The following is a 21,561-nucleotide window of genomic DNA, read 5'->3' as shown; positions in this document are numbered from 1 at the left end:
TGCTGTTGCTCATTTCCCAGGCAGAGTGAAGAGCAGCTGAGGAGCAGAGGCCTGAGGCCGTGGCAGCTCTGAGGCAGCTGCCTGTGTGTGAGAGCCCTGGGGAACACGAGGCAGCACGGAGAGCAGGGGCTGTGGCAGGAGCTGGGACAGAGCCCGCGCCGGGCGCCGCTCGGGCTCACCCCGCGGGCCGCGCTCCCCTTTCCCAAGGGACCATTCCAGGGAAGCTCCTGCAGATCCCGGCCCAGGGACAGCAGCTGGAGGCTGGGAGCTGAGGGCAGTGCGCTGCGGGGAAGTTCTGCAGGCTGCCAGAGGAAACAAGGTCAGACTCTTCTCTCCCACCTTAATCAGGGCCCCCTCATTGGGTGGAACCTGGTGATTGATTTTGGGGGCAGAACTGAGGTCTGTAGGGAAGTGAAAGCTATAAACAGTGTGGGAAAAGGGAGGGAATATTGAAACGAGTGTCCTGCTGAAGGAATCCATCAGCTCAGTGACATCAACTGACACCTGAGAGTCCAGCTCAGATCCATCCCAAAGCCATTTGCTCTCTGATATCTCCATGGGCAATTCCTTCCTTCTCCACTTGTTTTCCTCCTCCAGCTGTGTCCTGTCCACAGCCAGGAAGGAGGTATCTGCCTGGCTTTTGTGCCAGGCAGCCCAGACCAGGCTCCCACATCCTACTTGCCTTCTGTCCTGTCCCTCAGCCCTGCCTGTGCTGCTGCACATGGAAGCTTTAGCTGGGAAAAGATGGGAAAAGCCACGTTTGGGGGAGAGCAGCGTTGCTCTGGTGTCTCTGTGTGTCACCCCTCCAGCTGTGTGAGGGCAGGAGAAGCAGCAGAGGTGTCACCATGAGCACTTTGTCCCCTGCCACGGAGGGAGCCAGCCCTGCCTGCTGGAGCCAGCCCGGTGGGAAGGCATCCAAGGGGAGCTGGAATGAGGAGAGCCACGGCAACTGGAGCCAGTGTGACCACAGGTAGTGGAGCAAAGTGCCTGTCCCACTGCTGCTGCTGCTGCTGCTGTGCCTGTGTGGAATGGTGGGAATGGGGCTGTGCTCTGGCTCCTCAGCTTCTGCATCCACAGGAACCCCATCACCCCTTATGTGCTCAGCCTGGCCATGGCTGGCTTCACCTTCCTGCTCTCCATCATCATCCCCCTGGGGCTATTTTCTGTCCCAGAGAGCTTCTGCCACCAGCTGGGCTCGTGGGGTGTGACAGCTGGGCTGAAGGTGCCCATCCTCTTGGCTTTCACTGCCGCTGTCTCCTGTCTGACAGCCCTCAGTGCTGTGACAGCTCTGTTTGTCCTCGCGTGTCCTGCTGGCCCTGCCACTGCTCGCAGTGCTTCCCCATGCTCTGTGTGCCCTGCTCTGGCTGCTCTCCTTCCTGCTCACTGCCCCCCTCCATTGCTGCTCTTTGGTGCCCATGGCCTTGGTCCTGAGCTGCCTCTTCTCAGTGCTCAGCCTGGCCTGTTCTGCTCTGGCCCTGATGGCCAGGCTCCTGTGCTGCCCATGGAAACAGCTCCCAGGGAAGCTCTGTGCCCTGCTCCTGCTGCTCCTGTCATGCCCTTCCCCTTCTTCACTGCTGATTTTGGGCACTGGCTCTTGCTGAGGGCGTTTGACTTCTCTGTCTTTGCCACCAGCACCTCTCTCCTGCTCACCTGTGCCAAGAGCTCTGCCCTCCCTCTGATTCACTTCCTGGCTGGGAGCTGTGCAAAGGAATTCACCCCCTCTGGTAGTGTTGCCTTGCAGAGGGCTTTGGAGGCTTTTGTGCCAGAGCCAGGGCCTAGGAACAACATAGTGGAGTCATCCTCAAGTAGAATCATCATGAAAGATCCTCAGCATAACATAGAACCATAAAATATCCAGAGTTGGAAGGGACCTACAAGGTTGATGGAGTTGAGCTCGTGGCCCTGCACAGGACATCCCAAGAATCCCAGGCTGTGCCTGAGAGCATTGTCCAAAAGCTCCTTGAGCTCTGCCAGGCCGGTGCTGTGTGCAGCAGGGGCCCTCCTGCCTGGGGTGGTAGTGAGTGACACGAGGAATCCTCATGGAATGCTTTGGGTTGTGTCCTGCTTTAGGGAAAATTTGGGAGGAAGCCTCTGAACGGGCTTCCTCTAGTAAACAAATTCAAGCAGCCTCCCCCCCCAACTTATTCGGGAAAAGATTTCCTCAAAGAAAAGTGGAAAAAACTTCTTTATTTAACAAGCAAAGTATTCACAAGCATAAAAAATGAAAATAATATTAAACAGTAAATCCCATGCTATTCTTAAGAGGTGGAAAATTCAGCAAGTCCTTGTTGTGGAGTGTAGTTTGGCTCACTCAGTCTCTTATCAGTCCCCCTGGTGCTGGAAAATGCCGCGTCCCAGGCCCTGGTGGGCCTCAGGTGTGAGCTCCCCGTGCTCTTCTGGGTTTTCAGTCCAGAGCAGGTTTGAACAGTTCCAAGCAAAAGGAAAACCACAGTCCTGGGAACTTCTCAGCCTCAGCTAGTTCAAAAAATACCAAAAGCAAAGGAGAGCTGTGTGTTGCATGTCTGTGCTGCAGACAGCATGGTCTGGGAGCAGGAATGGGGAGGAGTGAGCGCAGCTTCTGAAAACAAACTGCTGCATCTGCTCTCCCCCTCTTTGCTCAAGAACCAGTCTGAAATGGGCAAAACCTATTTCTGGGCTAAACAGATGAATGGGGACACAATTCAGCATCATAAAGTCACCTCAGGACAGGTTGGAAGGAACGGTAGAGATCATCTCATTCCATCTCTCCTTCTTCCATGGGCAGGGACAACCAGGAAAGCTTTTGCTTTGAAGTCTTGCTCTTCTGAAAGGAATCTCAGGTAGGGAGTGGCCTGGGTGACACTGGAGACAAGGAAGGTGCTGGGAAGCAGAAAAAGTACATGGAAGTATAATGGTCCTTCTGCACTTGCCTTGGGAGAAACGCCCTGGCTGAGTTGTACTTCCCAGGACAAGAGATTCCACCATGGAAAGTCTTTGCAATGGACAGGAAAAGGGAGTCAGGGAGAGAAAAACCCTCTTAGATATCAAAGTCTCTTCTGTTAATTATCAACCACTCTGTTAATAAATGCTCCTTAGCTGTTTAACCTCAAGTGTGTCTCCAAAGCCTGACTCCACACATGGTTTTCACTCTCACTTCCCTTTCCAGAAGCAGTGGCACGTTGGTTTCCCCTGGATTTAAGGCAGTGGGCAAAGGAGGGACAACTTCCCCCTGAGCAAGAGCTGTGGCTGCTGCCCAGGTCTCTCCCAGGAGGAATCAGGAGCTCCTGGCAATGCCAACATCATCCCAGCCATTGCAGGCACGTGCCTTAGGAAGGGCTCTGGTATGAGACAGGTAGCTGCCCTGCTCCCAGACCAGCCAGAGGCTTTGGAATGGGATAAAAGAAGGAAATGAGCCATTTTGGACACTGTTAAACAGAGACAGGCTCTGCAGGGAAGACTGGTTGTTGTTTATTTAACAAAATCTGTGTTGGATATTACCCCGATGGAGGCAAACAAAAACCACAAATCCAAATGTGATTGAGGGGTGGTTCCAGAATGACAAAGATGAGGGCAGGCTGGACTGTGGCTGAAGCTGCTGTGCAGAGTGGCTGTGCAGCTCCTCCTGAGGGTGGCCAGGCTCAGGATGGAGGTGCTCAAGGGCTTCCCTGGACACTGATGCTGGGGAACCAGAGGATGGATGGCCCCATTCTGCAGAAGAGCAGCACAACCCCCTAATTTCTGTGCAATTAAATGGCCCAAGCATCTTGTGATGGGAAATTCCATATTCCATGTACTTTCTGGATACAGGCACAGGAGTTCAGTGGAGTTCCCTATCGACCCTGCACTTTACTCAGAAGGATTCCATTCTGGAATTGAAGAATGTGACAAATTCCCAGGGAAAGGATAAGGGAATGTTGCTGTCCCTCCCCAGCTCTGCAGCCCTACCTGGTGTCCCTTCCCATCAGCTGGGAATGCAGGGCTGGCTCTGCGGGACAGAAGGGGAAGGATGCTCCCTGTGATCCCAACCCCTCTCCTGCCATCCAGAGGCACCAGCCCTGCAGGGATTTGGGAAATCACTGCCACCCTGTGCTGGGTGTGTCCCCAGGGATGAAGGTGTGCCATTCTTTGCAGGCAAGAGCTCCCTGAAAACACCATGGAACTCATCTGCTGAGGCAAAGGAGAGGGAGTTCATTCCCTGGGGCTGAGGCCACGAGGGTGATTCCATGGGGAATAGAGCTGGGGAACAGCACTGAGCCCAGCTGCACTGCTTGGAGCCATGTGGATCCAGGAGGGAGGAGGAAAGCCATGCTGCAATGTGCTCCCTGCAGAGCATCCCACAAAAATCACCCAAGGCAAAGCCCGTGCTCCTTTGTCCTGCAGGAATACAGCACCATGGGGAGGGTGATCCCGTGGATATTGATTAATCAAGAGGCTCAAGGCCGGCCCCTCAGCCACTTTCCTGGGATCCTTCAGCAGAGCAGTGGATGGGATCAGCCAGCCCAGACCACTGTGTCCTTGGCAGGATCATCGCTGTGGTCAGTGTTTTCTTCTGGCTCCTCAAACACCCTGTGGAGGGAGAGTCGGAGGGACCCCACAGAGCAGGGCCTCCTGCACCTCCCCACCAAGAAATAGATGAAAGGTTTGATGCTGCTGTGGATGCAGGCCAGCAGGAAAAAAATCTGGGAGGGCAAAACAATATAACCGAGCTGCTGCAGGAAATACCAGATGGTGAGGAGGAACATGAAGAGCCCATTGAGGAAGGTAACGATGTTGCGCCTCTTGAGTTGCTGCTGCTGGGAGCCCCTCTTTGCCTTAATGAAATCGACTGTGCTGGAAATGAGCATGGGTGCAGCAAAGAGGAGCAGGATGAGGGTGTTCATGGAGATGAGAGCTGCCCTGCAGTGCTCCTGCTGGTGTGATGGGCACAGGAATGTCACTGTGGGTATGAGAGTGAAGAGAGCAAAGCAGGCCCAGTCCTGGACACTGTCCACCACCCACACCAGGCGCTCGGGAAGCTCCCAGCAGCAGCAGAACTTGCAGAGCTTGTACACATACCACTCATCACTGCTGTGCATCAGCCATAACAGCCCCCAGTACAGGGACACCACTGACAGCTGGAAGAGGAAACGCAGGTACAGCATGGGCAGGATAGGAGAGCAGGACACGTCCTCCACCAGGATGACGAGGGCGGAGGGGACCGCAAAGAGGAGGAAGAGGAAGTCAATGACAGTCAGGTAAAAGATGCGATAGTTACGGCTTTTCAGGTTGAGGAGGCCGATGGCAGCCCCGTTCCCAGCCAGCCCACAGAGGCAGATGAGCAGGGTCACACTGTGTATGGCCATGGTGGTGGCATCTGTCTCACAGAGATGATCTCCTTCAGTGGGTGAGGCAGGAGATGGGGACACGGTGGTCACCTCCATGGATGGACGCTGGGCAGGCAGTGGGATGTGGCCCCTGGCTGTGGTCAGAGTGGATGGGCAGTCAGTGCTTGGAGAATCCAGGGATGGACCATGCAGCTCCACAGCAGCTCCCTGCAGTGGGAAGGATTCAGTGGGGAGGGGTGAGATGTGCAGGGGAGGAGGGCGGTGGAAATGGTGGGGTGGGAGAGGGAGGAGGGAGGGTTGGTCTGTTCAGCAGGAGGCTGATAAATAACAGAGAAAATAAACATTTTCACTTCTTCTGAATTTCTTCAAAAGCAAAGTGGCAAAATTTAAATGGATGTGTTATAGATGGGTAATGAGATAATTGGCTCTTACAGTTAAGGGATGAATACTGTGTGAATATTAAGAGAAGCTTGAGTGATTTATAATTATGTTTTTGTAGTCTGTTGTTTAGATGTCCCCTGTTCTCCCCATAGTCCCCTTCTCTCCCCTCTGTCCTGTTTCCATCAGAGAGCCTGAGTCATCTAGGACAGGTAGAAAGAAGGGGTGTACAGAAGCTTGTTGCTGGGGGGGGAAGAGGTGCAGCATGAGAACACCTGACCCTCGAGTCAAGTTGCAAGAGAGCAGGCTCCAGCAATAAACACAAAGAAGGGCTAACTGACAGACTTTGGGAGGGGCCAGGTTTAGCTGATGCAACCCCCAGGGTATCAAAGGTGAAGCATCCATCTTGAAGATCAGCCAGACACGTGGTGGGCAGCCATGAGGAAGCTCCCAGGCCTGCTTCGGATTATTCAGTCCTTTTGTTGTCTTTTTTGTTAAGGTTTAATGAGCCTTTATAATTTTAAAGAGTGGGCGGTTGTTTCTCACAGGATGTGAAGGCTGGCACACAGGATGACAAACATGGCAGGAACCAGTGCAGAAACAGATAAGGAGGCCTGCAGCGATTTTGGGGTAAATTCTGGAACAGGAAGCAACAGTGCATGGCCAGAGGAAAAGTTGAAGGCAAGGGCACCTTTAATATGGCAGCATTCATTGAATATGACCACCAGAGAGACCCTGCTTAATGAACCTCCAGGATCATAAAAGGACTTACAGGAGGAGGTTGATGCATGGAAATGCGTTCTAGGAAAATGGTGTTTGTGTATTAGAAAAGAAAAACTTTTCAATGCCTACATGTGGTTCTAATGGATTAATACCCTGTTGTAAAGTCTCACCATACACACAATACAAGGAGAGATCCCCCTGTGTCCTGTGCAGGTCAAGAATTCCTGCTTCCTCCTGCTTTGCACTGTGTTAGAAAGTTTGTTCTGGCCCATTTCAGTGTTAGGATAGAGACGGGATGCACAGGAGAAGAGAGAGGAGCTGGGGAGGGCCCTGGGGTCAGCGGGAGAGGGTGGCAGGAACAGAGCAGCTGCTGCAGGAGAGGAAGGTGGGGTAGGGAGGAAGGCCAACATTCCACTGACCTGTTCCCTGTGGGGCAGCAGCAGGCAAAGGGCTCTGTGCAGATCAGCGGCGCTTCCTGGTACCTCTTGCTCCTTTGGGATCCATGTCCTAAAGCGGCTCCTGGCAGGTCAGGGACATGAAGGAGAAAGTGCCCAGCTCACCAGGAGCTCCTCACTCCTGCCCCACTGGCTCCTCTTTGTACCCTGTCCTTGTGTTGCTCCCCAAGGCTTGGTGGGGTCATAGGGCAGGTGGAAGTTGTTTTACAGCTTTGGGTGTGTCAGAACTCCACTCCCTCTCAAGTTTTTATCTTGAATATTTTTTTTCTTTGCCACAAAGGAATTGGCTTTTGTCAGAAGTCCTCATGAAGAATTTTGCAAATGGCTCCTCATTTCCTTCTGAATAGAAACATTCCTTCCTTGCAGAATGTCCCATACTCCAACCTCCTTCTCTCTCTCTCTACCATTCTGTGTTTCTCTTCCCTGAGGGGTCATTGTCTGTCCAGCAGCAGAGGGATGCTGGTGGTGCTGGTGGCACTGGAATGCTGCTGGCAGTGCTGGCAGTGCTGGTGAAGCATCTGGGTGCTTGTCAGAAACAGCTCCCATTCTGGGAAGAGCTCCAGAACCACTGCCAAAGCCTCCCCTGTGCCCAAGGAAGCACAAATGAGGCAAGAGTTCCCATTCCTGTCATTCCAGTGCAGGCTCACAGAGCCCAAGGGAAGGACAGCACTCAGTTGCTTGCAGCCAGGCTATCAGCACTTGGAGCCCACCCTGATTACTGCCAATGCCCTTGATGATGCAATGAAAGCTATCAGGGACCAGGGTGCTGTGAACCCCCTGCCAGCCCTTCACCAGAGCTGCTCCTGCTCCTCCTCAGTCCTGGGAACACTTGGGCTTGTTTTTGTGCTTGTCTGATGCCTGACTGTTCCTCTGCCAGCAGGGACACTTTCCACTATCCCACGTTGCTCCAAACCCCATCCAACCTGGCCTTGGACACTTCCAGGGATCCAGGGACAGCCACAGCCTCTCTGGGCAATGTATGCCAGGGCCTCAGCACCTTCACAGGGAAGGATTTCTTCCCAATATCCAATCTGTCCCCACCCTCTGTCAGTGGGAAGTCATTCCCCCTTGTCCTGTCACTCCATGCCCTTGTCCAAAGTCCCTCTCCAACTCTCCTGGAGCCCCATCAGCTCCTGGATGATGAAGTGTTTGCCCTTGAAAGGATTGGGCTGGTGAGGGGATGTGAGATTGCATAGCTGGGGACACAAACACGGTGTCAGCAGGAAGAGAGGTGACAGTTCTGGTCCCAGGGCCAGCAGTTTCCAGCAGGAGCATCCCAGATCCCTGAGGCACATGTCAGCCTGGGTGGGAATCATCTTGGAATTCACTGTAGGCTGCTGGCACCAGGAAAGCTCTTGCATTGAAATCTTTGCTTTTTTGAAAGGAAGCTCAGGGAGGGAGTGGCCTGGGTGACACTGGAGACAAGGAAGGTGCTGGGAAGCAGAAAAAGTACATGGAAGTAGAATGGTCCTTCTGCACTTGCCTTGGGAGAAACTCCCTGGCTGAGTTGTTCTTCCCTGGACAAGAGGTCCCAGCATGGAAATTTTTTGGTTTCCAATGGGCAGGAAACCAGGAGTCAGGGAGAGAAAAATCCTTCCAGATATCAAAATCTGTGTCTTCTGTTAATTATTAACAACTCTGTTAATACATGCTCCTTAGCTGTTTAACCTCAAGTGTGTCTCCAAAGCCTGACTCCACACATGGTTTTCACTCTCACTTCCCTTTCCAGAAGCAGTGGCACGTTGGTTTCCCCTGGATTTAAGGCAGTGGGCAAAGGAGGGACAACTTCCCCCTGAGCAAGAGCTGTGGCTGCTGCCCAGGTCTCTCCCAGGAGGAATCAGGAGCTCTTGGCAGTGCCAACATCATCCCAGCCATTGCAGGCACGTGCCTTAGGAAGGGCTCTGGTATGAGACAGGTAGCTGCCCTGCTCCCAGACCAGCCAGAGGCTTTGGAATGGGATAAAAGAAGGAAATGAGCCGTTTTGGGTACTGTTTAACAGGCACAGGCTCTGCAGGCAAGCGTGGTTGTTGTTTATTCAACAAATTCGGAGGGTGGGAATTACCACAGTGGAAAGAAACAAAAGCCATGAATCCAAATGTGATTGAGGGGTGGTTCCAGAATGACAAAGATCAGGACAGGCTGGACTGTGGCTGAAGCTGCTGTGCAGAGTGGCTGTGCAGCTCCTCCTGAGGGTGGCCAGGCTCAGGATGGAGGTGCTCAAGGGCTTCCCTGGACACTGATGCTGGGGAACCAGAGGATGGATGGCCCCATTCTGCAGAAGAGCAGCACAACCCCCTAATTTCTGTGCAATTATATGGTCCAAGCATCTGGCGATGGGAATTTCCATATTCCATGTACTTTCTGGATACAGGCACAGGAGTTCAGTGGAGTTCCCTATCGACGCTGCACTTTACTCAGAAGGATTCAATTCTGGAATTGAAGAATGTGACAAATTCCCAGGGAAAGGATAAGGGAATGTTGCTGTCCCTCTCCAGCTCTGCAGCCCTACCTGGTGTCCCTTCCCATCAGCTGGGAATGCAGGGCTGGCTCTGCGGGACAGAAGGGGAAGGATGCTCCCTGTGATCCCAACCCCTCTCCTGCCATCCAGAGGCACCAGCCCTGCAGGGATTTGGGAAATCACTGCCACCCTGTGCTGGGTGTGTCCCCAGGGATGAAGGTGTCCCATTCTTTGCAGGTAAGAGCTCCCTGAAAACACCATGGAATTCATCTGCTGAGCCAAAGCAGAGGCAGTTCACTCCCTGGGGCCGAGGCCATGAGGGTGATTCCATGGGGAATAGAGCTGGGGAACAGCACAGAGCCCAGCTGCACTGCTTGGAGCCATGTGGATCCAGGAGGGAGGAGGAAAGCCATGCTGCAATGTGCTCCCTGCAGAGCATCCCACAAAAATCACCCAAGGCAATGCCCATGCTCCCTTCTCCTGCAGGAATACAGCACCGCAGAAATGGGATCCTGTGGATATTGATTAATCAGGAGATTAAAGGAAACCTTCCGCCTCCTTGGGGTCTCCTGGGGTCCTTCCGCAGAGCATTGGAAGGGATCAGCAGGCTCAGAGCACTGTGTCCATGGCAGGATCATCGTTGTGGGCAGTGTTTTCTTCTGCCTCCTCAAAGACCCTCTTGAGGGAGAGCTGGAGGGACTTTTTGGAGAAGGGCCTCCAGCCCCTCCCTGCCAAGAAGTAGATGAAGGGTTTGATGCTGCTGTGGATGCAGGTGAGCAGGAAGACAACCTGTGAGGACAGAGCGATGTAACCGAGCTGCTGCAGGAAATTGCAGAGGCTGATGATGAGAGTGAGGAGCACAGTGATGACAATAACGATGTCGCGCCTCTTGGGCTGCTGCTGCTGCTGGGAGCCTCGCTTGGAATGAATGAAATTGATTGTGCCAGAAATTACCACGGGTGCAGCAAAGAGGAGCAGGATGATGGTGTACATGGAGATGAGAGCTGCCTGGCAGTGCTCCTGCTCTTGTGATGGGCAAAAGAATGTCACCGTGGGAATGAGAGTGAAGAGAGCCAAGATGGCCCAGTATGGGATAGTGTCCACCACCCACATCAGGCGCAGAGGAAGGTCACAGTGGCAGCAGAGCTTGCAGAGGTTGTGCATATACCACACAGGGATGCTGCTCATCAGCCTGAACAGCACCCAATAGTAGGAGACCAATGACAACTGAAAAACAAAGTTCATGTACATCAAGGGCACGACAGGAGAGCAGGACACGTCCTCCATCAGGATGAGGAGGGCAGAGGGGATCACAAAGAGGAGGAAGAGGAAGTCAATGACAGCCAGGTCAAAGAAGCCAGCGTTCCCTCTTTTCAGGTTGAGGAGGCCGATGACAGCCCCGTTCCCAGCCAGCCCACAGAGGCAGATGAGCAGGGTCACACTGTGTATGGCCACGCTGGTGACATCTGTCTCACAGAGATGATCTCCTTCAGTGGGTGAGGCAGGACGTGGGAACACGGTGCTCACCTCCATGGATGGACGCTGGGCAGGCAGTGGGATGTGGCCCCTGGCTGTGGTCAGAGTGGATGGGCAGTCAGTGCTTGGAGAATCCAGGGATGGACCATGTGGCTCCTCAGCAGCTGCCTGCAGTGGGAAGGATTCAGTGTGGAGGAGTGACACGTGAAGCTGAAGAGGCCAGTGGGAATAGTGGGATGGGAGAGGGAGGAGGGAGGGTGTGCTGGTGCGCAGGGGATTGATAAAGAAGAGAGAATAAACATTTTCAACTCTCCTGACGTTGCCTGAAGACTAACTGGGCAAATAGATAAAAATATGTGAAGGTGTGGACCCTGTGTGATAGACGTGCCTGGAGCCAGAGCTGAAACAGATAAGGAGGTTGGCATTATTTCTGAGGCAAGTTCTGTAACAAGAAGCAAGAGCACATGGCCAAAGGAAAAGTTCAGGGCAGGATCACCTTTAATATCACAGCACTCAGTGAACACAACCACCAGAAGCCCCTCTTAATGACCCTCCAGGGCCATCAGAGGACTCGCAGTAGGAAGTGGATGAAGGGAAATTAGTTCTAGGAGAATGGTATTTACCTTTATGTTTAAGGTGTTCTCTAGAAAAGAAAAACTTTTTAATGTCTATGTATGGTTATAATGAATAAAAACACGGTTGTAAAATCTCACAACACTCACAGAAATAATGAGAGCTCCTTCTGCATGTCCTGCTGCCTAATACTTCCCTTGGTAACAACATAAGGTGGGGTTAGGACTTCTTCAGACAGAACTTCATTCCATCTGATTTTGGCATCACTCCCCAGGCCATGCCATGCCATGCCATGCCATGCCATGCCATGCCATGCCATGCCATGCCATGCCATGCCATGCCATGCCATGCCATGCCATGCCATGCCATGCCATCCCGATGGGTTCCCAGTCCCTGGCCACTCCCTGGCTGCAGGTGTGGCCTGTTGGGCTCTGCTGCTGTCCAGTGGGAGATTTGGGATTGGTGGCACCCAGAGCCCTCCTGGCCCCTCCAGCCCCTGTGTGCCTGATGCCTTGGGCTGGCTCCCTGGAACAGAGGCCAGAGCAGGTGAAGAGAATAAAAGGAGGCATTGATGAAAGGCCTTCAAAAGGTTCACCCTGGGCACTCCAAGCCATCCCTGTAGTGCCTCTAGTTTGTGTCCAAAGGAGGCTGGGGGGCTGGACACCAGGGATGGAGCTGGGGAGGGGCATCTCCAAGAGAAACACGGCCCCAAAGGCTTCCAGGGCAGCCTGGGGTGAGCAGCCCGTGGGGAGGGACTGGAGCCTCAGGCACGGGGCTGGGAGGGATGGGAAGGACGGGAGGTGGGTGGGCTGCATGGGGAGTGGGATGGGAGGATGGTGTGGGAGGGCTGGGACATGATGGAGCTGCTGGGAAGATGTGGTGGGAAGGTGTGGGGTGTGGTGGGGCTGGAGAGAAGGTGTGGGGTGTGGTGGGGCTGGAGAGAAGGTGTGGGTGTGGTGGGGCTGGTGACCTCAGGGAAGCCCCAGGGAGGGGGGTGATGCCCCGTGGAGCCCATGGTGACAAGCACAGGTGTCACCCTGCTCCTGGAAGGGGGTGGCTGTGCTGAGGAGCACGGCCTCCTCCTCTCCTTGCTGCTGCACCACCTGAGCCTGCTGAGGGAGCAGCTGCAGGCAGTGGAGAGGAAGAATTTCTGAAGGCAGAGACACCTTTGCTCCTGGCTGACAAAATTGAAAAGTAAAGATCTCTGGGGAGATCTCTGCTGTGACACTGACAGAGCACTCGGGGTGGGGAATGCTGAGCCCCTGGGCCATCGTGTCCATGCCAGCTCAGCTCTGGATCATGGTTGCTCCAGGGAGCACAAGCCATGGCTGTGTCCCTGCAGACACCATGACACTGAAGTCTTACAGGAAATCGTGTTAGCCTAATAACAATTTTGAGTCAAAATTGTGAACATAATGGAAATTTATTTGCCATAGATATGTCCAAAGAAACAACAATTTCCAGGCATTTTTATACACTATAATATCCAAGATTTTTTTATAGATACTCCCTAAAGTGCTGCCAAGATATTATATAATGATATCGATGTTTTGTTTGTTTTAATTATTCCCAGAATATGCAGTCTCTCTTTGTTTAATGGATAACCCAGGTTTTTTCCAGGTAAACGGTGTTTTATTGGCAGTGCTTCAAGGCTGGTGAAGGACATCCATGCCCTGTCTCCCTGCATTGTCAATGGGCAAGATGGAGGGGCTGGGGGAAAAAAGGTGATTTAAAGCTTTATTTTACTTCTCATTACCATCTTCTGAATCTGTTAATAATAAATTTACTTGATACCAGAAAATTTGACCCGTTTTTTTGCAAAGAGTGTTTTTTCTCCCAGTTCTCATCTCAACTCATGATTCCTTTGATAAGTTTTGTTTCCCTCTCCTTTGCCCAGCTGAGAGCAGGAGAAGGCGAGTGAACGGCCAGTGGCAAACCACGACAGGCTTGCAGCAGGTTATCAGCATCAGAGCCCACATTTCTTACTGCCAGTAGCCTTGAGGATGCAATAAAAGCCAATAGAGTCCAGATGTTGGGGTGCTGTGGTGTCCCTTCCAGCCCTTCACCAGAGCTCCTCCTCCTCCTCTTCAGTCTTGGGAATACTTGTGGTTGTCTTTTCCTGATCTCACCCCTTTGCAAGCAGGGACACCTTCAACTAGACAGGGCTGCTTCAAACCCCATCCAGCCTGGCCTGGAACACCTCCAGAGATGGGGAGGCCAGAGCATCTCTGGGAACCTGTGCCAGGGCCTCTCCACCCTCACAGGGAGGAATTTCTTCCCAATATTGCCCCTAACCCTGTTCTCTGGCAGTGGGAAGCCATTCCCCCTTGTCCTGTCATTTCCGGCCATTGTCCAAAGCCTCTCCAGTTCTTGGAGCCTCTTTAGGCCTGGAAGGGGCTCTAAGGTCTCCCTGAAGCCTTCCCTTCTCCAGGCTGAACACCCCCAGCTCAGAGACCTCAGAGAAGCCACAGGGAGGGGGTTGATGTCCCATGGAGCCCATGGTGACAAACACAGATGTCACCCTGCTCCTGGAAGGGGGTGGCTGTGCTGAGGAGCATGGACTCCTTCTCCCCTTGGGGCTGCACCATCCCAGCCTGCTGAGGGAGGCCAAAGCCAGGGCAGAGGAAGAATTTGTGAAGGCACAAAAGCACCAGCAAGGAAATCAGTAAAAACCAGGTTTAATATTAAGCACCAGCACACCAAAGTGCTGTCCCTGTGTGTGTGTTTGTGTGTGAGTGCAAGGCCAGGTGACAAAAGGACAGTGAGGGTAAGGAATAAAAGGAAAATGGCTTAAAAGCTTTAGAGCACTCCAACGTAACAGCACTTCAGTTACACCTTAAACTGAGCCATTCAGCAGAGGAATATCACTTAGCAGCATTTAACCTTATTTATGCCTGATCCTTGCTTCCAGGCCTGCCCCAGTCAGATGTCTCAGGCCCTAAGAGAGCTGAGAGAGCAGCATTTCTGGCACATTTGCCAGAGCAGATGCAGACGTGTGTGCACAGAGCCAGGCAGGCAGGCAGAGTCAGTGCAAGGTCCCTGTGAGCAATTGCCCTGGCAGGCAGTGAAATGCTCCCTGCGGATCCCTTTGCATCTCCTGCCTGTGCCAAGGGCTGGGCCTGGAGCCCTGGGGGGCTGGGCCCAGGAGCCGTGGGCGTTCGGGGATCAGCCGAGGGCAGCAGACGGGAGAGATCCCAGCTGGGAGAGGCCCCGGTGCCAGGGAGCTCCTGCTCAGCGCTGCTGGGCCCGGGAGAGCTCCAAGGGTCTCCTTTGGGGCCGCTGCTCCCAGGGCCCCAAGGGATGGGCGTCACTGCCAGCAATGCTTCACCCTGGCCACGCTTGGGGCCGGCAGCTTCCTGTGACAGTGGCAGAGCAGGGATGCTGTGGCATCCAGGGCACTCCAGTAATTTCCAAGGCTGTTGATAAAAGCCCAGGAGGTCGTTGGACAGCAGCAGCTCCTGGGAGCAGAGGGTGTTTCTGATCAGCACCACAGGAGCTGAGCCCAGGGGCTGCTCCTCCAGGCTGAGGCCTCACAAGCACGGATCAGAGCCCAGAGCGGCCTGGAAAGGGGCTGGGGATGCACCAGCACAGGCAGGGTGACCCTGTGGGTATTTATTGATCAGGAGACTCAAGGAATCTCTCAGCCACTGTCCCGGGGTCCTAGAGCAGTGCAGTGGAAGGAAACAACAGGCTCAGACCCCCGTGTTCACAACAGGATCATTTCCAGAGGCAGTATTTAGTTTTGGCTCCTGAAACACCCTGTGGATTGCCCTCCTTAGGGACTGCATGGAGGAGTGCTTCCTGCAGCTCTCCATGGAGCAGTGTCTCCAGCAGCTCCTCATGGACCAATCTCTCTTCCAGCTCCCCACCAAGAAGTAGATGAAGGGTTTGATGCTGCTGTGGATGCAGGTGAGCAGGAAAACCACCTGGGCGGGTACAGCCATGTAACCGAGCTGCTGCAGAAGAAACCAGAGACTGAGGGGCAGACTGAAGAGTGCAATGAGAAAGACAACAATGTCGAGCCTCTTGTTCTGCTGCTGCTGGGAGCCAGTCTTGACATGAATGAAGAGGATTGTGCTGGAGATGACCATGGGTGTAGCAAATAGGAAGAGGTTGAGGGTGTACATGGATGTGAGGGCCACCTGGCATTGCTCCTGCTCGTGTGACTGGCACAGGGAAGTCACTGTAGGATTGACAGCGGTGACAACAAAGAACAAGGCCCAGAACAGGGCACTCATTATCACCCACAACAGGTGCTCAGAAACTTGCCCAACACAGAAAAACAGGCAGAGGATGGACCTGCACCTCTCGATGCTGATGAACATCAGCTGGAACAGCCCCATAGTGTAGGTGAACATTGACAGCTGGGAAAGCAAGCTTAAATACATTGGGGGCATTATAGCAAAGCAGGAAACCTCCTCCAGCAGAAAGAGCAGGGTGGAGGGGACCATGAAAATGAGGAAGAGGAAGTCGATGCTGGCCTGGTTGAATGCCACAAAGTCAGTGATAGCATTAATTTGGAGGAGCCAGAGGAAAGCCCCATTCCCAGCCAGCCCACAGAGGCCGATGAGCAGGGTCACAAAGTGCACGGCCACGCTGGAGACATTGATGTCACAGTGAGCAGGTGTGTCAGTTGGTGAGGTGAAAAGAGGGGACACGGTGCTCACCTCCATGGATGGACGCTGGGCAGGCAGTGGGATGTGGCCCCTGGCTGTGGTCAGAGTGGATGGGCAGTCAGTACTTGGAGAATCCAGGGATGGACCATGCAGCTCCTCAGCAGCTCCCTGCAGTGGGAAGGATTCAGTGGGGAGGAGTGAGATGTGCAGGGGAGGAGGGTGGTGGAAATGGTGGGGTGGGAGAGGGAGGTGGAAGGGTTGGTCTGGTTAGAAAGAGGCTGATAAATAACATAGAGAATAAACATTTTCAGTTCTTCTGAAGTTGTTCCAAAGTAAAGTGGCCATAATTTTAAAGGATGTGTTACAGATGGATAATGAGATGACTGGCTCTCACAGTTAAGGGATGAATACTGTGTGAATATTAATAGAAGGTTTATTGATATATAATTATGTTATTGTAGTCTGTTGTTTTGATGTTCCCTGTTCTCCCCATAGTCCCCTTCTCTCCCCTCTGTCCTGTTTCCATCAGAGAACCTGAGTCATCTAGGACAGGTAGAAAGAAGGGGTGTACAGAAGCTTGTTGCTGGGGGGGGAAGAGGTGCAGCATGAGAACACCTGACCCTCGAGTCAAGTTGCAAGAAAGCAGGCTCCAGCAATAAACACAAAGAAGGGCTGACTGACAGACTTTGAGAGGGGCCAGGTTTAGCTGATGCAACCCCCAGGGTATCAGAGGTGAAGCATCCATCTTGAAGATCAGCCAGACACGAGGTGGGCAGCCACGAGGAAACTCCCAGGCCTGCTCCTGATTATTCAGTCCTTTTGTTGCATTTTTTCTTTAAGGTTTATTACCCATTTAAAATTTTAAAAAGTGGGTGGTTGTTTCTCACAGGATGTGAAGGCTGGCACACAGGATGACAAACATGGTAGGAACCAGTGCAGAAAGAGATAAGGAGGCCTGCAGTGGTTTTGGGGTAAATTCTGGAACAGGAAGCAACAGTGCATGGCCAGAGGAAAAGTTCAAGGCAAGGGCACCTTCAATATGGCAGCATTCATTGAATATGACCACCAGAGAGACACTGCTTAATAATCCTCCAGGATCATAAAAGGACTTGCAGGAGGAGGTGGATGCATGGAAATGAGTTCTAGGAAAATGGTGTTTATGTATTAGAAAATAAAAACTTTTCAAAGCCTACATGTGGTTCTAATGGATTAATACCCTGTTGTAAAGTCTCACCATACACACAATACAAGGAGAGATCCCTCTGTGTCCTGTGCAGGTCAAGAATTCCTGCTTCCTCATGCTTTGCATTGTGTTAGAAACTTTGTTGTGGCCCATTTCAGTATTAGGACACAGACGGGATGCACAGGAGAAGAGAGAGGAGCTGGGGAGGGCCCTGGGGTCAGCGGGAGAGGGTGGCAGGAACAGAGCAGCTGCTGCAGGAGAGGAAGGTGGGGTAGGGAGGAAGGCCAACATTCCACTGACCTGTTCCCTGTGGGGCAGCAGCAGGCAAAGGGCTCTGTGCAGATCAGCGGCGCTTCCTGGTACCTCTTGCTCCTTTGGGATCCATGTGCTAAAGCGGCTCCTGGCAGGTCAGGGACATGAAGGAGAAAGTGCCCAGGTCACCAGGAGCTCCCCATTCCTGTCCTGATGGCTCCTCTCCGTGCCCTGTCTTGGTGTTGTTTTGCAAGGCTTGGTGGGAGAGTCGGAAATTTAATCTTTGACTACGTCAGAATTTCACTTCCTGTGAGTTTTTTGTCTTGACCATTTTTTGTCTGCCATAGAGGAAGTTGCCCGGAATGCAGATTTCTTTGAATGGCTCCTCATTTCCTCCTGATTAGAAAGTCTTTTCCAAATGGGACATTCTCCAAATGCTTCCCCTCTCTCTGCAGGTTTCTACCATCCCTCATTTATCTACCTGAGGGGTCAGTGTCCCTCCAGCAGCAGAGAGCTGCTGGTGGGGCTGGTGGTGCTGGAATGCTGCTGGCAGTGCTGGAAGTGCTCACAGCACTGTGCAAGCATCTGGCTGCTTCTCAGAAACACCTCCCATTCTGGGTTGATTTTCAGGATCATTGCCAAAACCTTCCCTGGCCCCAAGAAAGCAAACTGAGCTGAGAATTCCCATTTCTGTCATTGCAATGCAGGCTCACAGAGCCCAAGGGAAGGACAGCAGTCAGTTGCTTGCAGCCAGGTCAGCAGCACTTAGAGCCCACCCTGATTGCTGCCAATCCCCTTGATGATGTAATGAAAGCTCTTAGGAACCACATTTTGGGGTGTTGTGATCCCCTTTCCAGCCCTTCATTAGGACTCATCCTCCTCCTCTTCCGACATGGGAGCTCTTGCGCTTGTTTTTACCTGACCCCACCCTCTGGGCAACCTGTGCCAGGGCCTCAGCACCCTCACAGGGAAGGATTTCTTCCCAACATCCAATCTGACCCCACCCTCTGTCAGTGGGAAGCCATTCCACATTGTCCTGACACTCCATGCCCTTGTCCAAAGTCCCTCTCCAACTCTCCTGGAGCCCCATCAGCTCCTGGATGATGAAGTGTTTGCCCTTGAAAGGACTGGGCTGGTGAGGGGATGTGAGATGCCATAGCTGGGGACACAAACACGGTGTCAGCAGGGAAGAGAGGGGACAGTTCTGGTCCCAGGGCCAGCAGTTTCCAGCAGGAGCATCCCAGATCCCTGAGGCACATGTCAGCCTGGGTAGGAATCATCTCAGCTTTCTAGGAATTCCTTGGAGTTCACTGTAGGCTGCTGTCAGACTCCCAATGGAGTGTAGAGGATGACTCAAAGGAAACCTGCAACTTTCTAAGGATTAAAGCCAAGAGAGCAGCATGGATTTGCCTCTTCTCAGAAGAAATGCCATTGCTGACATCCCAAATCATCCCTCTGCTGTGTGCCAGTGCTCCAGCTCACACACAGAATTTATTCTTGCATGAATCTTCTTGGAAACTGAATGGTGAAGGTCTGGTGCCACTGAAATTGTGGTATACAAGTGGGGAAACCACATTTGAAACAGAAATATAAGTTTAACAGCACATTTGTAGTTCAGGGTCATAAGGATCTACGTCAGGGGATGACAGGGGCAAGTTCAGGCAGTTCAGAAGACAAGATTTTGGGGTTGAGGTTGCTATAAAATAGAACAGAAGCTGAGATGGAGCCAAAGCTCTTTGGGCACAGGTGTGGTTGCTGGGGCTCTCTGCTGTTGCTCATTTCCCGGGCAGAGTGAAGAGCAGCTGAGGAGCAGAGGCCTGAGGCCGTGGCAGCTCTGAGGCAGCTGCCTGTGTGTGAGAGCCCTGGGGAACACGAGGCAGCACGGAGAGCAGGGGCTGTGGCAGGAGCTGGGACAGAGCCCGCGCCGGGCGCCGCTCGGGCTCACCCCGCGGGCCGCGCTCCCCTTTCCCAAGGGACCATTCCAGGGAAGCTCCTGCAGATCCCGGCCCAGGGACAGCAGCTGGAGGCTGGGAGCTGAGGGCAGTGCGCTGCGGGGAAGTTCTGCAGGCTGCCAGAGGAAACAAGGTCAGACTCTTCTCTTCCACCTTAATCAGGGCCCCCTCATTGGGTGGAACCTGGTGATTGATTTTGGGGGCAGAACTGAGGTCTGTAGGGAAGTGAAAGCTATAAACAGTGTGGGGAAAGGGAGGGAATATTGAAACAAGTGTCCTGCTGAAGGAATCCATCAGCTCAGTGACATCAACTGACACCTGAGAGTCCAGCTCAGATCCATCCCAAAGCCATTTGCTCTGTGACATCTCCATGGGCAATTCCTTCCTTCTCCACTTGTTTTCCTCCTCCAGCTGTGTCCTGTCCACAGCCAGGAAGGAGGTATCTCCCTGGCTTTTGTGCCAGGCACGCCAGACCAGGCTCCCACATCCTACTTGCCTTCTGTCCTGTCCCTCAGCCCTGCCTGTGCTGCTGCACATGGAAGCTGTGGCTGGGAACAGATGGGAAAAGCCACGTTTAGGGGACAGCAGCGTTGCTCTGGTGTCTCTGTGTGTCACCCCTCCAGCTGTGTGAGGGCAGGAGAAGCAGCAGAGGTGTCACCATGAGCCCTTTGTCCCCTGCCACGGAGGGAGCCAGCCCTGCCTGCTGGAGCCAGCCCGGTGGGAAGGCATCCAAGGGGAGCTAGAATGAGGAGAGCCACGGCAACTGGAGCCAGTGTGACCACAGGCAGTGGAGCAAAGTGCCTGTCCCACTGCTGCTGCTGCTGCTGTGCCTGTGTGGAATGGTGGGAATGGGGCTGTGCTCTGGCTCCTCAGCTTCTGCATCCACAGGAACCCCATCATCACCCCTCATGTGCTCAGCCTGGCCATGGCTGGCTTCACCTTCCTGCTCTCCATCATCATCCCCCTGGGGCTATTTTCTGTCCCAGAGAGCTTCTGCCAGCAGCTGGGCTCGTGGGGTGTGACAGCTGGGCTGAAGGTGCCCATCCTCTTGGCTTTTGCTGCCGCTGTCTCCTGTCTGACAGCCCTCAGTGCTGTGACAGCTCTGTTTGTCCTCGCGTGTCCTGCTGGCCCTGCCACTGCTCGCAGTGCTTCCCCATGCTCCTGTGTGCCCTGCTCTGGCTGCTCTCCTTCCTGCTCACTGCCCCCCTCCATTGCTGCTCTTTGGTGCCCATGGCCTCGGTCCTGAGCTGCCTCTTCTCAGTGCTCAGCCTGACCTGTTCTGCTCTGGCCCTGATGGCCAGGCTCCTGTGCTGCCCATGGAAACAGCTCCCAGGGAAGCTCTGTGCCCTGCTCCTGCTGCTCCTGTCATGCCCTTCCCCTTCTTCACTGCTGATTTTGGGCTCTGGCTCTTGCTGAGGGCGTTTGACTTCTCTGTCTTTGCCGCCAGCACCTCTCTCCTGCTCACCTGTGCCAAGAGCTCTGCCCTCCCTCTGATTCACTTCCTGGCTGGGAGCTGTGCAAAGGAATTCACCTCCTCTGGTAGTGTTGCCTTGCAGAGGGCTTTTGAGGCTTTTGTGCCAGAGCCAGGGCACAGGGACAATACAGTGGAGTCATCATCAAGTGGAATCATCATGAAAGATCCTCAGCATAACATAGAACCATAAAATATCCAGAGTTGGAAGGGACCTACAAGGTTGATGGAGTTGAGCTCATGGCCCTGCACAGGACATCCCAAGAATCCCAGGCTGTGCCTGAGAGCATTGTCCAAATGCTCCTTGAGCTCTGCCAGGCTGGTGCTGTGTGCAGCAGGGGCCCTCCTGCCTGGGGTGGTAGTGAGTGACACGAGGAATCCTCATGGAATGCTTTGGGTTGTGTCCTGGTTTAGGGAAAATTTGGGAGGAAGCCTCTGAACGGGCTCCCTCTAGTAAACAAATTCAAGCAGCCCCCCCCCCCCCCCCCCCAAATTGTTTGGGAAAAGATTTCCTTAGAGAAAAGTGGAAAAAACCTGTTTATTTAACAAGAAAAGTATTCACAAGCATAAAAAAATGAAAACAATATTAGACAATAAAATCCCTTGCTGTTCTGCAGAGGTGGCAAATTCAGCAAGTCCTTGCTGTGGAGTGTAGTTTGGCTCACTCAGTCTCTTATCAGTCCCCCTGGTGCTGGAAAATGCCGCGTCCCAGGCCCCGGTG

The 21,561-nt window shown here is 53.3% G+C and overlaps 3 protein-coding genes and 1 long non-coding RNA gene across 6 annotated transcripts; 1 reads left to right on the top strand and 3 right to left on the bottom strand.

The window, feature by feature from the left end:
* The first annotated feature begins 796 nt into the window (after positions 1-796).
* LOC129122181 (mas-related G-protein coupled receptor member A-like) lies at positions 797-21,033 on the top strand. The gene is given in 4 exon segments (XM_054635804.2): positions 797-911; positions 971-1,290; positions 20,470-20,731; positions 20,734-21,033. Coding segments are annotated over 4 exon segments (948 nt in total). The 5' UTR covers positions 797-845.
* Positions 2,168-7,014, bottom strand: LOC129122259 (uncharacterized). Of its 2 annotated transcripts, none has more exons than XR_013182682.1 (2): positions 6,824-7,014; positions 2,168-2,859 (listed from the first exon to the last, which is right to left on the bottom strand). It is a non-coding gene; the product is annotated as an uncharacterized LOC129122259 (long non-coding RNA). The 2 variants fall into 2 exon arrangements; XR_013182683.1 differs by having other exon boundaries at positions 2,168-2,831.
* Positions 3,443-5,524, bottom strand: LOC129121323 (mas-related G-protein coupled receptor member D-like). The gene has a single exon (XM_077179635.1). The coding sequence runs from the start codon at positions 5,397-5,399 to the stop codon at positions 4,470-4,472; it is 930 nt and encodes a 309-aa protein (XP_077035750.1). The 5' UTR covers positions 5,400-5,524; the 3' UTR covers positions 3,443-4,469.
* LOC143694302 (proto-oncogene Mas-like) lies at positions 8,916-17,932 on the bottom strand. 2 transcript variants are annotated; one of them, XR_013182681.1, is made up of 3 exons: positions 17,466-17,749; positions 10,845-10,961; positions 8,916-10,106 (listed from the first exon to the last, which is right to left on the bottom strand). XR_013182681.1 is itself a non-coding variant. In XM_077179634.1 (2 exons), the coding sequence occupies exon 2, from the start codon at positions 16,037-16,039 to the stop codon at positions 15,059-15,061; it is 981 nt and encodes a 326-aa protein (XP_077035749.1). In that variant the 5' UTR covers positions 16,040-16,150; positions 17,466-17,932; the 3' UTR covers positions 13,092-15,058. The 2 variants fall into 2 exon arrangements, 1 of the variants encoding a protein (XP_077035749.1); XM_077179634.1 differs by lacking the exons at positions 8,916-10,106; positions 10,845-10,961 and adding an exon at positions 13,092-16,150 and having other exon boundaries at positions 17,466-17,932.
* Positions 21,034-21,561: the final 528 nt, after the last annotated feature.

This window comes from Agelaius phoeniceus, chromosome 6 (genome assembly GCF_051311805.1).
Source record: "Agelaius phoeniceus isolate bAgePho1 chromosome 6, bAgePho1.hap1, whole genome shotgun sequence".
Lineage (NCBI taxonomy): Eukaryota > Metazoa > Chordata > Aves > Passeriformes > Icteridae > Agelaius > Agelaius phoeniceus.
The sequence above is the reverse complement of the archived record's forward strand: the minus strand, read 5'-3'. Positions and strand labels throughout refer to the sequence as shown.